The sequence below is a fragment of the Fundulus heteroclitus genome, chromosome 23, assembly GCF_011125445.2.
Source record: "Fundulus heteroclitus isolate FHET01 chromosome 23, MU-UCD_Fhet_4.1, whole genome shotgun sequence".
NCBI classification, from domain to species: Eukaryota; Metazoa; Chordata; class Actinopteri; order Cyprinodontiformes; family Fundulidae; genus Fundulus; species Fundulus heteroclitus.
This window is the reverse complement of record NC_046383.1, coordinates 2,092,856-2,110,763: the sequence shown is the minus strand read 5'-3', so window position 1 is coordinate 2,110,763 and position 17,908 is coordinate 2,092,856. Positions and strand designations below refer to the sequence as shown.

Here is a 17,908-nt window from a genome sequence, read left to right as displayed (position 1 = left end):
CAACATGAAGAAAGTTAATACTTCAGACTACATAGAAGTGAGATCTTAGAGCTGTTTTATGCTTCTTTAAGCACTTTTGGCAATAAGAACAGGGAAATGTTTCATATTTCCACACATTAAATCAAGACTTACAATTGTTCTCTAATTTATTGAATTACTGAATTCCAGAATAGTGACATCCTGTGATTTGGAGGTCAATGAAGGATCCAAATGTACTTATGGCTAATTAATTATTGAAACAAAATATGGTAATATCATTAAATTATGTACTTTTAAAGAAGAATATAAAATGTGAAAAAATCTGTTCACTGTAGCAAATAAAGCCAATACAACAGTTGTGTTCTTTTTGTAGAAACTAGTACGTTTAAAATGCTCTGCAAGAAACATCTTAGCTGGATTTTTAAACTGATACAAACACCATTTGAATATGTATCCACATAACCGGAATCAATTGAAATATAACAAAAAGATAATTTGAAAGAATGTGACCAGCTAAACTGAAGATGTTTCCATCCACAGAGGCAAGTCTTTGTGGAAAGTCTAGAAACTTTCTGGATTGGATGCATGAAAATAATGTCACAGATTCTCTTCACTCATAAAGCTTAGTAGGTTAAAGTCATACAATTCAAATTCAACATCTCATCTGTTAAGTAAAAAGTGCAGCATCATTTCCACTCTCAGGGTTGACATTGATCAAATCAATAATTTCCCTTCAATTTTCTTTAAGTGCAACACTACTCTATTAGATCCAGAGGACTTTTCTACCCCCCTGTCCTCTTCAGGTGATCCCACGGATTTTTCAGTCAGCTTGAGTTCTGGATTCTGGTTAGGCCATTACATAACTTATAATTTTCTTATTGATGAAGCCATTTCTTTCTGTATAGTTCAATCTAAAGAAAAGCAACCCAGGAGCAGTATGCTGCCATCACCACAAACCCATCTGGATATGATCTTTGGTTGGCGCTGGTGTATTTTGTGTAAAAACTTTTCTTTTGGAATGGTGATTAAATGTTTGTTTTTGATCAGACCAGAACACATCCTGACAAGGTATAGAGAAATTTCGAGGATGTTTTATTTGGAGGAAAGAGTTTCTGTTATTCATCTCTAATCCTTAGTTCCGACGCAGTGTGAAGGCAGGTGGTTGTTGTTACATGTAGAACACAAGCTGGACCAGCCAGAAGTTCTTGCAACTTCTTCAGTGCTACGGTCAGGCTCTTGACAGCCTCCCTGACCAACTTCTATCTAGTGACTTTATCTATTGTGAAGAAATGTCCTGTTTTATTCATTTGCTGTTGTCCCACATTTTCTGAAACAGTCTTCCTTCTGTCATGGTGTGCACACTTATGCAATCAATTTATGGCACCTTTTGTATTTGATGGAAGAAGTTGTGAAATGATTTATCTCAGTCTCATCTGGCATTTTAACTGGTGTGTGTGTACACTTTGTTTGTATTGTACAGTACAAATGTAAGTGTTTATAATTTAGAAACACTTAATATACTATACATATTTGTAACTATATAAGTGGTAAACTGGGGAAAATGAAAAGATCATAAACACAGATGCACGCATGAAATTAAGATTTAAAAATTATCATGGTTGATTTTGTTTACAATATAACGCAATGTATTTTTTATTTGATTTAATATTCCAAGACATACAGTATATTGTTTATTCAATAATTATCAACACCCTTTCAAAAGGTATAGAAAGACTGTTAAACTAAAATGGTTTCCTTTATTTCTGCTGCTTACAGAAAAAACAACAACCTTTAACTTAAATACATTACACTGTAGCGGAAGAAAATCTCACATTAGAATTTAGCTGTTTGTCACAAAATCACCAGAGCTAGACTAATCTCTTTAGTTTGACCAAAATCACAAGTCTTTCTCACTGTCGTCTTTAACTCACGCATCGGGTCTTCTTTAGGATTTAAATCTGGGAAAGATGGTTAATTTTGTTTCAAATGAATCTTTTCTGTGTTTGATTTGAACATGTGTTTTGAATCCTTATCTTGCAGAAAGACCCAATGACAACCCAGTTTAACTTTATTGATCCACCAGATCATTATTTAAAATGTTGAGTTTTTCAGAGTATACAATGATACAATATATCAAGGTTCTGAGGGTCTATAGAGGAGAAAGAGGCCCGTAAAGCATTAAAGATCGTCAACCATACTTCTGCCTATTTGCACATATGCACATATAGATAGATTGATAGATAGATAGATAGATAGATAGATAGATAGATAGATAGATAGATAGATAGATAGATAGATAGATAGATAGATAGATAGATAGATAGATAGATAGATAGATATAGCAGGGTGAGATTTGTGTTTGTTGTGTCTGCCTGTACATATTCTCTATATTATCTGTCTGTCTCAAAAAATGTTTTGCCACGGTAACATGTGGTGACAATAAAGATTCTTGACACTTGACAGCAGCCATGAAGTGCTTTCCATCCTTTGTTTCATGTGAAACCTGCCTTGACTCTTTACTCCCCAAAATATCAACAGTAAATAATAAAAGAATGAAAAAAATATTAATTTAAGGTTATTTTTACACTTCTTGATCAGTTCTGCCATAAATAAAAACTGGAATGTGCTGTATGTCACCATGTGGCTTAAATGGAAATAACTTCAAAACTGCATTTTTCTAAACATGATCTCACTCACTCACTCACTCACTCACTCACTCACTCACTCACTCACTCACTCACTCACTCACTCACTCACTCACTCACTCCCTGTATTATCATAACAGCAGTGTTGAATCCCTCAGGTAGCATTGTGGCAGCGAGTCAATGGACCTAATATGGAGTGTTTCCTCTCTTGGGGCTCATACACATGAAATTGGCCCAGGTTTCACTGTTATCACTCACAGAGACTGTCAGATGCTTAGTGACATTCTCTTGATCCAATTAATTAGACCTAATAAGAGATGGAGAGGATAGGGATTTGCTTCTACAGGGTGGTGACAGAGAGAAAGGTCTCCAACAAATTAAGCCAACGTTTTATCACAAACTGACCGTTATTGAGCTGTATTAGACAGCTTCCAAATACTCCCTTAGACCAAATGTATGCTCACTCATTTCTCCTAAATAGACCTATTCCAACTCCTAAACAGATATTTCCTAACTTTTATTCTCTTGGTTCACCTTCTAAATGAGATGGTAATCTCTTAGCAACTTGCAGCAATTTTGTCTGTGTCACTCCCTGGTCTGACACAGTTAATCAAGCGGCGCTGAATGGAGGTGACATCCTTTCCTGCGTGAAGCAGATGTTGTAAATCTACTGAAGTTCACTCAGACAGGTGCCCTCCAGCTGGTTCCTCTCGGTTGCTTTGTGTTTCCTTTCTGAGCAACACTCAGTCCAGCTGTTATGTTCCGCTCATTATAAGGTTGTACGGCAGAGCCTGATTAATGACCAAAATGTGACTCACTGTAGAATAACATCTTTGCAGCTTAAATGTGCTTTGCATATGCAGATGAAGTTTAGTAAAGATTTTGTCCCCCAAGTGTGACATTCAGATACAACTTAGCGCGTAAGGTAGGAAATGTGCATGTTTACATAATGTGTGGAGATTTCGATTTTGAGAAGTAGATAAATATAGCCACTGGAATATCAGAAATACATCAGCATATGTGAAGGAAGAAATTGTAATCTACTAAGTAAAAATAATTGATCCATGTCGATAAACAGCCACTTTATATGCACACCTGTTTTGTTGCTTGGTAACACTAAACACAATCGCATGGTAGCAACTCAATGCATTTAGCAGCCTATACATGGTGAAGATGATTTCTGTAGTTCAAGTGAGATGTAGTTCAAATCTAGAATCAGAATATTTAATGGTTTTTGGTGACAGAGGGGCTGGTTTGTGAAGATCCCACGAGTTCCTCTGTGTCTGTAACAATCGGACTGTGATCTCTTGGGTTTACAGCGAATGGTCAAAAAAGAGAAAAAAGAGAATATCTAGTAAGCAGTGGTTGTGTCAATGCAAATCCTTGGTGCGTGTTGGAGGTCAAAGGACAATGACAGAAAGGCGACAGTAACTCAAACAATAACTCACTACAGTTGAGGTGTGCTGAATACCTGAAATCACCCTAAATATCCCTGAAATCACCCGAAACCTTGAAGTAGATGGGCTACAACTGCAGCAGACCACACTGGGTTACACACAAGATGCATATGCTCACCAAAATTGGACATCAGGTTCGGCAAAATGCTAACCGGTCAACGGACTCTTGATTTTAGCTTAGAATCTGACATAAACTACAAAAAAGATGGATCGATCCTGCCCTCATGGCTACCCACGTACGGAGGCCTCAGTCTTCGTTGCAGCCGTCCCAGGTCCGACTCCGGGCCCATGAACCTCTGCCGCATGTCTTCCCTGTCTTTCAACACCATTTCCTCTGTCCACTTTGAAATATAGGCCACTAGTGCCACAAAAAAGAGAGCAGGGAATGTATTCATTATCAGACTCTATCCAATACCATTAAAAATACCCTTTGCAAAAAGTAGTATACTTGAAGCTAAATTTATTAAGTATACCTAAGTATAAGTATAAGCTAAAGTCTTAGTATTAATGTACTTAAGCTTAGACTTCTGTTTATAGTTTTCTTTATATGTCAAGCATACTCCACTATACTTTTAAGTATATAAAATATAGTTTATAAAAAGTACACTTCAAGTAGACTGCCTCATTTTAGTATGAAACAAGTATACTTGTAGTAAACTTGAATAAATTACTTTTTGATAAGGGTTGCGCCTGTTCCTTGACCTTTCATGGGGTCAACAGCAACACTATCGTGGGTAGGAAAGGAGCTTCAGTTCCAATTTCGGACAGCCTTTAACTCCGACGTCATTACTTGACAGAAACGCATATGGATGATTTTAGTCCGTGCTTACAGCCTTCCAGAAATGAACTACAAAGTGTGTGCTCATTTCTATCAAGACATTTTCATTATTTTCCCTGAGGTGGGCTGTGCTTATGTCATGTCACACAAAGGATTATGGGATACCTTATAGCTCCTTAGCGCCAGTGAGAGATGTCAGGAGGTTCCTATGCTAAATGTAGTCTCCTTTTCTTACCTCCTTCCTTACTGACTGCACTATTCAACCAAACACTTATCATGGCGACCGCTGATACACTTCTGCTTTCGCTAAAAAGTCGTTATCCAAAATAGGTATATGGATGGAGTGTCAGAATCAGTTTTCTTTTATCAAGACTGTGTGTACAAAAAGGAATTTGACTTTGGTGTCACATACTCACATGATAAGGGCAATAAAAATATATAAAGTTTAGATGAAATAAAGTAAATGACAAATGAAATAGCAAGGAAATGTATGTGTATGTACAGCCAATTAGTTAAAATATATATTAAAAAAGGTTGGCTATTATGTTGTTAATATGTTTATTTTTCGCGCTGCTTATTTTAGATACTTTAAAAAATATCTGAAACTCATCTGATTATAATTTGACAGTTTTAGAACTAAACACATAGTAATCACTTTCAAAAAAGTGTAGATAGTTCATACTTTTTTGTTTAATTGAATTAAGCACAAAAGAGCTTCCTAAGAGCATCGATAATATGATACTGAAGGGAATTTTGTAAAGATGGCAAAAAAAATTGGTTTTATTTTGGAGATTGTTTCAAATCTTTTTAAAAAAATGTCAAGTTTATAATACTTTTTGCAATGATTTTCTGATCAAATTGGTATCCTTGAAATCTGTTTTTCAACAATAATTCAAAAACTTGTTTTTCTAGTTATCCTGAAATAATCTAGAGAAACATTTTAGTCAGATGTATCAAACGTTTGTCCTTTGTTATCTTTCTAATTGCTCAGGTAAGATAATTAAGTTTTTTATTAAGCACAAACAAGCATTGCTAGTTATTTTCCTTTTTCCTATCATTGTGGCCCGGATAAGGCTATAAACCAATTTTTCTGATCTGATTAAGTGAAAGAGCTTTCCAGATGTGAGATGCCAAAATTAATCAAAAATTTATTTTGGTACACATGCTGTTAGCTGTCATAACTCAGCTGATATACGCTGCAGGATGAGCACTGTGATAAAAAGAATATCCCATTTACAGGCCAAGTTGTGATGTAACTGACATGCCTGGCAATGTAAATAAACAACTATACATTAATTAAACACCATAAAGTCTTAAGCTGCAGTTGGTTGAATTGAGTCAAATCGTGTGACTTGTATAGTCACTAAAAAGCTACAGATATAAGACAGTTTGGTTTGCGAATTCACTCATCCTGCCTGTCAGAAAAATAAAATAATTCAAGAAACATCATCCCTTATGTAAAAGCAAAGCGATCATAGGTCTTTTATGGCCTGTAAGATACACATTTTTGCCATCCATGCATTTATCTATACTGCAGCACAATACACATAAAAATGAATAGGCATGTATTTACCACTCACTGGAAAAAAACATAAAAAAGGGGATCAGCGACTAGTTATAAGAAGATGGTATTCACTTGAACACAGAAACGGTCTACTGTATTAAAAGTAAAACTCAAATCTGACTTAATACTACAACTCCATAGCAAAAAAAGCAAAGTTAAGAAGCAATATGGTTGTTTTTTTTACTTTTTTTGGAAAGTTAAGAAGCATTCATCTGCTGTTATTGGTCCAAGTACCCACAATGACATACCAACAAAGGATATTTCCCATAAGAAAAAAAGCCAAAATCTGATTAAAGCAACTGAATAGAGCAAAATATTAACAACTCCTTCAGTGCATCTTTAAAAACTAGAGCTTTTAGAGATGCTTTTTAGAGTTACCAGTCTATGAAAAGTGTTCCAAAGAAGAAACAGAGGTGACCCAGAGACATTGTCATGGGGAAGAAAGGCTCACTGATGCACAAAGGGAGCAAAGGCTAGCCTGTGTGGTCCTATCCACCATGCTGGTTATGATAGAAAGGTGGTGTCAGAATACACAGCGCATCTCAGTTAGTTGTGTCTCCAGCGCAGCCAGGGTGTCGGTGCTGACCCCTGAATCTAAAATGGGCATGTGAAGATCAGAGCTGGGCCAAAGAGTAATGGAAGAAGGTGACCTGGGCCGATAAATTGGATATCACATGAATGGCCGGGTGAGTGTGTGTGTCGTTTAGCTGGGCAACGCATTGCACCAGGTTGGACCATGTGGAGAGGGCAAGCCGGGGAGGCAGTGTGAAGTTAGGGCAATGTTGTAATGGGACACTATGGGTGTTGCCATTCACATGGATGTTACTTTGTTACACCCCACCTATCTCAGTATTTTTGCAAACCATGTACACATTTTTACAGGAAAGGTATTTCCTGATGACTGTGGCCATTTGTCCCTTTCCAAAGAAGGTTTATATATATATATATATATATATATATATATATATATATATATATATATATATATATATATATATATATATATATATACTACTGTGTTCATGTCTACAAATAGTTATCATCACCAGGTTTTGATCAGTTTATTGTGCAAACTGAAGGATTTAGACGTGGTTGTCACATTCACCTGAGTTTGAAGTTAGAATTGGATAACTGATGTTTTTCTTCAGTGATATTCATATTTACTCTGTGAAGAATATGAATGCCCTTTCTGTTAAAGAACAGTATTCCTTTCCACTGTTGCCACATGATTGCCTAAGAGGAAGGATTGCTGCACATTTAATGACTCCATGCGGTCAGCTCAGTTCCTTTCATGGAAAACTTTTTTTAACGATTGTCATAATAAATTCAACTCTACCGCATTGTCTCCTGTGCTGGATCACAATGGAATGCATTCAATTTGAATTGGTCTGTATTTCTGTTTATAAATCTAATCTGTTTGTCTTGTCTTAATTCCTTTAGATTCTTTTTTTTTCAGCCGGCACTACATAAATAAACTTAATTGAGAAATGCAGTACATTTGTTTCTATTTTGTAGAAGATTTTCTGTGTGATCTAAAACCCTTGCCAAAAACCAAAAATGACAGTTATAAGTATAGCCAATTATATATTTTATCGAGAGTGGAAACTTATTCTCTTCAAATATTTACTCTGTGCATAAGCCTGAACTTTTACTGTGCTTTAGAACATTAAATCTCCACTTTCTGACCCAGCATAACAACTAGGAGACTAAGGAAATCAGCTTCATTAACATTATATGGAAATCATTCAAACAAAACAGAATGTACTTTTGCGAGAACGGATCCACAACCCACAGAGTGTAGAGTCTCTCTTACATAAACAGAACATTTCACCAGGAGCCCGACTGTTCCTCCAATTTTAACCGCACTAGCAGTTCTGGCCAGAACCTTTGTCAGCGGTTGTTGTTGCATGACCTCGACCTGAGCCAACAAACTGCTTGCTTTGTTCAAAACCAGTCACCGTTTTCAGTTTTTAATTACGGGAAAATCAAGTTGACAGATCTCACTCTAGCCCAATAGACAAGGTTACGATATTTGGCATGTTACTTTTATGCTTTGGTGAACCTCATACAAAGCAGACTTAGTCAAAACTTCAACCAGGCAATTAATGCATCTTTTATGCTTTACAAATTCTAATTTCAGGCTCAAATATTTAGGTTATTTTCTCTTAATTAACTCAATTTGGTCACAGTAGTTTATACACAAACTATGCCTTTTAATGAGGGTATCTTACAAATAAAAATCGAAAAATGTGACATGCATATGTAATGAGCTCTATTAACTCTGATACCTCCTAATTTAAAAAATAGCTACAGCATAAAATATTTAAAGCGATGACAAACTGGGTAGATAATATCTGAGAACATCGATTTTCAAGTTTTGTTGCAAATTCTTAGTTTAAAATTCCTAAATTAACTGGACTTTAACTGAGCCATTTAACAGTAGCTTTAACTGTATGATTAGGGCTAAAGTACTGCTAGAAGGTGAACTTGTCCCAGCCTCAATCTTTTGTAGCTGGAAACACATTATAATTAAGTGCAACAATCTCCTAATCATCTCTGACTTGTTCCTCTGTCCCTGCAGAAGAAACATTTCAGTTTTGGGCTCATCTGACCGAAGGAGCTTCTTTGTGTGTCTCCTAAAGGGCTTGTGGCAAATCTTAAACAGGACACTTTGCTTTCTTTCAACAATGGATTCATTTTAACTCTTTTACGAAAAGGTCATATTTGTGGAGTGTGTTCCTAATAGTTGTTCCGTCAACAGATTTTCATCCCACCTGAGATTTAGAGCTCTCCAGCTCTTCCAGAGTGACACTAGAACTTTTGGCTTTTCTCTGATTAGTTTTCTCCTTTCCTGCCCTATCCATTAAGGAGGAAGGCTGTGCTTTGGTAGTTTAGTTGTGCTATTGTCTTCCCTCTCTTAGATGATGACGTAAACAGAAGTTAAATTGGAACAAATACCTTTGCAAGGGAAGTAAATGACTCGGTTGCTAGTCAACTCCTCACTCTGTCTTAGAGCAGCATAACATTTCATTCCCTGATAGTTCAATACATTATAAATATTTCTGGCTCCTGAATGGAGAAAAAAAATAGTTTACGGAAGGTTTCTCATGGAGGCTCTGGAATAACATTTTCATGGATAATAATGTTTGCATCTCTAATATTCACTGCTGTGAGGGAAATGAGCTCCTAAAGCTTTCCACTGCATCATGCTTTTGTGACTTTATTGCCTGATTTTACAATGGCACAAGGTTTATAAATGCACTGAGCTGGTACAGAGAAACAGTCTTTTTTGAAGTCAAGTCTCCACCAGTCTGTTAAATAGAACTTTGGCATTCAATTTGCACTGAGTTCTCTATATGTAATAGTAAATCTTCTGGTTATAACTGAACTTCCTCATAATTCACTTTAAAACATCACCTTAGACAGTTTTTTTGGCTGGAAAATCAACAGACAGCGAGCAAATAAAATGCCTTCAATGCATGCTTATGCTCATCTTTATGAAAAACACAGTTCAAGTAAGTAATCTGCTTTTATTTCTCCTATTAAATCAAGATATTGGTTGCTTCACATTTAGCCAGCTTTTAAAATCCAAGCAAACTGTGCCTTGTCTACCAGTTAACTTGTAATTTTCTTCTAAAACAGTATCTTTGATGACATAAATATCAAAACAAAACCCTCTCATTAATTAGTTACCAGTGACACAACAGGCACTTTATTAAAATAATGGATCATTGGGGCATAAAACCAATTTATTTTTCACCACCATATATCAACCCCAGTCAATGGCATGTCTTTGGCGTTTACATCCCCGCCCCCCACCCACCGGGCTGGTAGTCTCTTTCTCACTGAAGGCATGCAGCAGCTTCTAACTTACCAAACTTTACCTGCCTAAAGTTACAGTATTTTAACATCACAAGCAGACAAGGGTGTGAGAAACTGAAAAATGTCACCAAAAAAAGTCAGAGACATTAGACTGACTGATATCAAATGAATGTCAATGTGCCGATTCTAAAAATTCAGTAATTAAAGAGAAAGTTAGGGGAATCAGTTTCATGTCAAACAAAACCTCATGTTTTCCTAAGTGTCTTGCTTAAGTCTTAAATCTGAGTTTTACATTCTGTATAAATTATGCTATTACTACCTTAAGTCGTTTGAAAAACATTTACTAAAACTCTTGTTAGATTTGCTTTATTAAGCTGTAATTCCAGTTATTCTTGTAGAAATACATTTCTGTATCTTTTTTTTTTCACCTGTCTTTATTAAAAAGATCCTGGAGACAAGGTAACAAAAGCCATCAAACTTCACCGCGGGGTTTACATTCACAGCACATTTAGACACGTCAATTAGTCTGACATGCAGCTGTTTGGACTGTGGGAGACTTACAATTCCAAGAAGTCCTACACAGATAGAGCGAGAACATGCATAGCCCACACAGAAAGACCCCAATACAGCCAATTTTCCAGTCACCTTACACACCAGTGTAGATTCTAGATAACAGCGTGTATATCACTATTTCTGCACCAGCTTAATATTAAGCAGTGTTGTCTGTCAGGTAAAAAGTACTGCAATTCAATCCAGTTCTTGACTGATGACAGTTGATTAGGTGCCTTGCAGAATTATTCAATTCTCTTTAACCTTTCCCGCGGTTTTTATACTACAACCACAAACTTCAACTTAGTTTGAGTTCTTATGTGATCAACCAACAGGAAGTAGTGCACAATTGTGAAGAAGGAAAATTAAACCTTTGTTTTCTATATTTTTACAAATAAATTCCATAAATTTGTCCTTTTAAATAGAACAACTAAGCCATCACTTAAAGATAGCCCTAAGAAGTCCTGTTTGCAAGTTTGCCACAGGAGACAATAAACAGATGGAAGAATGAGGTCTGGTAAGAAAAGACCAAAACTGAACTTTTCAGCCGACATCCAAAACATTCAATGTGACAAAAAGCAAACTCTGCATGTCACCCTAAAGACACCATCTCCACTGTGAAACATAGTGGTGGTAGCATCATGCTGCCAGGGTGCTTTGCTTCATCGAGGATCAAGAAACTGGTCAGACCTGATAGAAAGTTAAACATAAACAAGGCCAATCCTGGAAGAAAACATGCTAGAGGCTAAAGACTTAAGACTGAGGCAAAGATCCAGTGTATAATAACCCTAAATATACACTTACAGCTACATTTTGCAAAATGTATAAATGATTTTGCAAGGCATTGTAAAATTTGGGTTAAGCAAGCACTAGCACCCGTTTAGTGTTTGGTTGAAAAAAAAATGCTCACTGACTAGTTTTAGATAACCACATAATTTTAAGGATTAATAATCAAAATATCTCTGCAGCAGAACACTGCATCAAAACGTAATGTTTGAATAAATTATACTCTTGCAGCAGTGCAGAACCATTATGGCGAAAGCAGTGAAATAAAATACTGTGTGTATGAAAGGGGCTCAAAGATATGTTTAGCTTTTTTTTTTTTAAATCTAGTTTTAGGCTTAGTGATGTTTTATTTTTTTAAGTAACATGATCACCATGTACTTGTTGTTTTTTTTGTAGATTTTTAGTAATGTCATTATTCATTTGTTTAGAAAAAGAATGGAATTGATTTTGAAGAGGGACTGAAGTTAGACTAGTTTTTTGTGCGCAGAGCAAACCAGGTGTTTCGACAAATAAAAAGAACAATGCTGTTTGAATCTTTCTGGCTAAAAAGCAGCTAATAGAACAGGAGTTGTCATGCATAATGCATGGGTTCAAGTGCAGATATGCCCTGTAAACTGAGGTAATCAAAGAAGGAACTGCATCTTAAGATGATAATGAAATTCAGAACAGAGATGAACAGCAGCTGAAAATTAACCAGTCAGGTAGGCAGAAGAACTAGTAAAAATGAGAAAAAAAACAAGCCAGTTAATACACTGGGAAACTAACAATCAACGTCAGCTGGTAACAACTGCTTAACTAAAACCAGGTGGGAAGCAACCAACTCAGAAGAACTAGCTGTTATAAAAAAGTTAAACACATTACAAAGCACAAACAGAAAGTCAGGCTAACAGAAATATAAACAATTCAAGGTCAGAAAACACACAAAACAAACCAGAAAACCATAATTTCTTGCACTGGTTGATAAGTTTTGCTCATTTAAATCACAGGACCACTGAAATATACCTCCAGGAAGTGAGTTGTTGCATTTATTTTTCATAATGTCATAAAGTAATCTTTAGAAATACCGTTTAACAACTCAGGTGTGGTGAGTCATAACAGCACTGATTTATATTCAATGTAGACGATCACAAAAAAAAACAACACTTTTAAAGCTTTATGTAAGATGCAACATAATCAGCTATCAAGCAACGATTTGGGGTTTGAAGCCTGAAAACGCATTCCTGTACCTCTGTTTTGTCCCATCCGTCCCGCATACTGCGTGAGCATGTACTGTTTTGTGCATGCAAAGCTGAATACATAGTTTGAAATTAGACTTGTAACAAATCCCAATGCAAGATCCTAATGAGTTTATAATGAATTGCAATGCCTAATGCTGCTTTTCTCTATTTAGGGTAAATGTTTCATCCCCCGACGTCAACAACATTCATTCAAATTATGCAGTAGCATGGCTGAAGTGGAGTGCAGTTACAAAGCCTTTTGTTGTAGAAAAGGGGTTAAAAATAGTACATCTCATATCCTTAAACTCTGAAAACACAATAAAAAGCTCTGACAAGACTTAATGAAAGAAAAACTTAACAGTGAAAGGACTTAAAGGACTAATGATGACTGTAAGCACTTCTGGCAACTCCTAGAGGATTCTCTGTAGTTTTTATGCTATTTATTCTTCTTTTAGTTTGGATTATTTTGTACTATTAATAAGATCACATTTGTTTTACTGCTAGGTATTGTATTGTGATGTGAAATGGGATTTTGGCTCCGGTGCATGTACTATTAAGTTGATATTGCACAAATATGCTTATCCAACCCTGAGAAAAATTAGGTACCTTGAGCATTTTGACTCAATTTCAAATGATGATGAACTTCAGAGTGTATCTATCAAACTGAGTCTCAGTGTAAATGTTTCATGCAGATAAGATCAAAGACTGGTTAGTCATCTAGTTAGCTCAGATGATTTGCAAATATTTCCTACAACATTGGATGCAGCATTGATTCAATTTGACACTACAGCTTCTCCAAATGTACAAACTGACCCTTTAATGTCTTCATGAGGACCTACAGACCACGTCTGAGCATCATCACCGCTGAGGTTCTCAGCTCAAACCTAACAACCACATCAAACCAGGATGTAAACACAACCTTAACAAAACCAAATAAGTGATGGAAAAAAGTGATAATGAAAGTGACGGAAATAGAGCACTATTTGTAGTGAGTTACAGTCAAGCCAATTAAAAGCTTAACCTCTGTATTAAAGCACTCCAGGTTTCAAAACAGGTGTAATTAATAAAAGTGGCATACCTGCATTTAATTTTCATCTGAAAGCAACATAGAAATACAAAAGGATATAATCTCTAATAATATAATGTGCCACGTGAATTTGTACTAGACATGGATTAGTCATGAAATTCTCATGTTATTAGACCATGGGTTAAGATTGTACTGTATATGAATTCATCTAAAATATTTTTGATACAAAATGTTAAAGTAACAATTATGCCTGTGGTACTAATAACATATTTTTCCATTTTTAAAATATCTAATATTTATCTATTGCTTTTTTTGATTTTAGTACATAGACTTGCTAGTGATGCACTGATGCATTAATTAGGCTGGTCATGCAGTTCTTTTATTTTCTCAAAGAACTGCAAGACTATCCTAATTAACTACTACTTCTGTCAAAGAACACCGGAAGCACATTTTTTCTTGATTACTATTCATAGCACTTACAAAATTTGAAAAGTATGTTTTAAAATCAGAATCAGCAGGTCAGAGCTCATAGAAAACTGGAAATCTATATCATCTAATGAAACCCTGGTCGAGGCATCTCTAAAACTTACTGTAGACACAGATAATAAATAAATACCTGTAACTTCGGCCCTTTTTCTGATATTGTATTAAAAGTACTTTACCACATATGAATAGGATGATAAAAATGTTTAGAAGTTATGAAACTGAAATATTTTAAGACGTCTGTGTACCTTGAGGCAGTCTATTCCTTGTTTTAAGATAGTGACAAGACCGAAAATGTTTGCTTGTCTTTAATAAGCTTTTATTTTTTTAGAAAACTTGAGCATTGTTGGCACAAGTAAACGCAGAGAAACCTCTCGCTTTGTGGTTTCTTGAAAGGCAGCACTACAATACCAGAATTTAATGGACACCTTTTACAACAGAGAGGCTTTGATGTTTGCCTTCAGAGTTGGTTCTGGAAAATTGTGGTCATTCTGTTGTGGCCTCCAGGTATTAAGAGAGGGGGATAATATGTGATTTTATTCCATCTGTCCACATAACATATACTACTGTGAAGGGAGGGATGTAGCACACCAGAGAGCTAGGGGGGAGGGACCTGTAAGCTGTGCTAGTTCAAATTCCCAGCTAGAAAAAGTGTGCAGAAAGATGAAAAAACCTTAATAATCCGAACAAATTGTAGAAAATGCCCTTTAACTGTTTATCATAGATGAACCGATCTGATAAAATAGCTACATAGGCATGAACATAACATCTACTGTGATTAAACATAAATCAGCAGGTGTATAAACAGACACATAGATCAAGGGGGAGGGACCTGTAAGGTTGGCTTGTTCAAATATTCAGGCTAAGTCTCCTTATTTCACAAAATTCCCTACTGCAGCTTTAATAGGATGCTTCATTTTAACAACATGTTCTTTCTGAGTTAAATTAATATTAATGTTTTGGACTGGCCCAGCCAGAGTCCAGACTTTAATCTGATAGAAAATCAGTGGAAAAAGCTAGGATTAGGCTAATGGCAAAAAGTTCTTCCAACCTCAAAAAATTTGAAGCTCATCATCAAAGATAAACCATCAAAATACCAGCAAAAACATGTAACATGCTAGTAAAGAATTACCAAAAAATAATAATAATAGTAAATCATTTACCAAAACTATCTGATTGCTGTAATGCCAATGGAGATTTCTTCAACTATTACTGAGAAGAGTATAAATAATTTTTTTAAATTTCATCTTTTTTAAAGTGTGAATAAAGAAAATAAATGTCAAAAGCGATACATTTTGTACATTATTTTCTCATAAATTTGAGATATGACTCCCAAATTACCAATCAGAAACATGTGTTGGTTAATTGAAAATTGTTTTAAACCTAAATATGTCAAATATTAATGCATTCATAATTTTCAACAATTATTTTCTTCTAGTCATTCATCCATTTCTGAAATGGAGGACAAATGGATATATCACCACATTCTCCCACCTGAGCTGCAGATCTCTGCAGCTCTTCCACAGTTAACATAGTCAGTCTAAGTGGATTCCCATGTTGGTAGGCTTAACGTTGTGTCATATATTCTGCCCATTTTAAGGAGGACTGAACAATGATATGAGAAATTCAAAGTTTGGGAGTCTCTTTTTTAACCATTCTCTGCTTTCCCTGTTTTCATAATGCTGTTTGTTCAGAACAGCTGGATTTGTGCTGAGACTAATTTATAAGCAGGGGGACTCTTTTTAGGTTTTTCAAAAGACAATTAGCAGCACTAAATTTTATTAAAAGGTATCGTATAAAAGGGTCTGAACACAAATGTAGCTGTCAGATTTTTAAATGTTAAGTTTTTGAACAGCCTGCAACCATTTTTTCCGCTTCATAACTTTGTTTTGGCTATCTCGCAAAGACCCAGCAAAATATGATAAAAGTTTGTGGTTCCAATGTGACAAGATAAAAAAAAAAGTCAAGGTGCAAGAATACTTTTGTAAAGCACTGCCTAACCACATCACCAGAGATTGGTGGTTCTACCCTTGCAGACCAAGAAGTAGATTCAAATGGTACACTATTTCCATTCAGCATTTTCTTACATCTCCTTTCATCTATTAAATGAATGACTTCCACAAGCAAAGTGTATGAATAATTAATAACAAAGATTAGATATACTTTAATGCATTTCCCAGCATTTGTTAATAAGGAAAGCTGGAGCCAGGTAAAAGGAGAAAAGAACCGACGAGAATAGATATAATCGTACAACTGTCTAACTCTGTATGTCTCCTAAGAAAACAGATAAATATATGAGGACAACCAGCTGCTTGTTTCTCTCCACCAGACTGTGTGCTGTTGCCACAAAAATCAATATTCCAGCTTCATTCAGTTAGAAAGCAATATTTCACAGATGACTGATGTACTGCTGCCAGTGGTCGATTATGGAGGATTTACTAAACAATAAAGCAATTCGCCTTAAAATGCACACTTTTTTTTAAACCTGTGTACTTGATGTTTACTTTCGGCATAAAGAATGTAAGAAAACATTTAAAGGATGAATGTTTCGGCGAGCGCCGCATATGGAGCAACACAATGCCAGCCATGCGCCGGCACACCGACAACCAAGTCAGACTTGCCCTCTCTTCAGCACATGCACTTTGCAGGGAAACTACTTTTGTGTTGTGTGCTTTTAGCGTACTGCGCTGTGCAGCTGCCATCTGAATTGCCATAATCACACACCCTTCATTTTTAGCGACCTATCGGAACTGCCGCAGCTGTCTTTGAAAGTGCATTAATACAACCAGAAGCCAGCGTCGCATATCAGCCGAATTACAAATTAGGCCAGGAAATTAAAAAAAATAAGTTATTACTTACCAAAAGTTAGGAGCATAGACAGATAAACTCCCCACTGATCCATCTCCGTCTGAATTTCAGGTTCTGCCTCAGAGCTTAAACATCTACAACGGGATATTCCTGCTGCGCATTTGGATATCCTTATTTGTCGCAAATATGTTTTTCCTCCTCAACCACTCTAATCTTTTCTTGCTTGATTTCGTATTTTTTTTATTTATTTTTTTGTATCTCAGAGTCCCATCAGTTCCTTCGTAGCCGCTCTCACCGTCGCGTTTTTGCGCAAAGCCACAGTCATGCGTGCCGTGATGCTGCGAGTGAAAGTTGTCCTGTGCGCTGCTGAACGGTCCGCCGGTATGGAGAGCCTTCTGTTGCGCGTCTACGTTGTCGCCGGAGCCCTTGAGTCCGCTGCTGAAGAGATGCTGAGCGCAAGGAGCTGCCGAGAGGGAGGGGAGGAGTGCTTGAGTCTCGTTACACAACGATTGCTTAGCCAGGATTGTTTTCTGTTCTGAAAAGTAGCTTTTGTTAAACTGAGGATATGATTTTCTTACTCTTACCGAGGTCTAGAGTGTGTCAGCACATCTAGAGCCCCAATCTTTAATATAACATTAGGTGTTAGATGTTTAGCGATTGCTCTTTTTCTGTTGTCACACGTTTTCAAATTGCCATCCTAGATTTTAAGGAAAAGAACCTGAGTAAACACAAAAGTCAGTGTTAAAATGATGATTGACATTATTAAGATAAAAACTAACCAAACCAACCCAGT

At 36.1% G+C, this 17,908-nt stretch overlaps 1 protein-coding gene across 1 annotated transcript in view; it reads right to left on the bottom strand.

Annotated features, from left to right (window-relative positions):
- gfra4b (GDNF family receptor alpha 4b) overlaps positions 1-17,571 on the bottom strand; it is a 78,978-nt gene extending 61,407 nt beyond the window's left edge. The window contains exon 1 of the mRNA XM_036127641.1: positions 17,167-17,571. Within this exon, the coding sequence (XP_035983534.1) occupies positions 17,167-17,209 (43 nt within the window). The 5' untranslated portion in view covers positions 17,210-17,571. The remainder of the gene's footprint in view (positions 1-17,166) is intronic.
- Between the last annotated feature and the right edge of the window lie 337 nt (positions 17,572-17,908).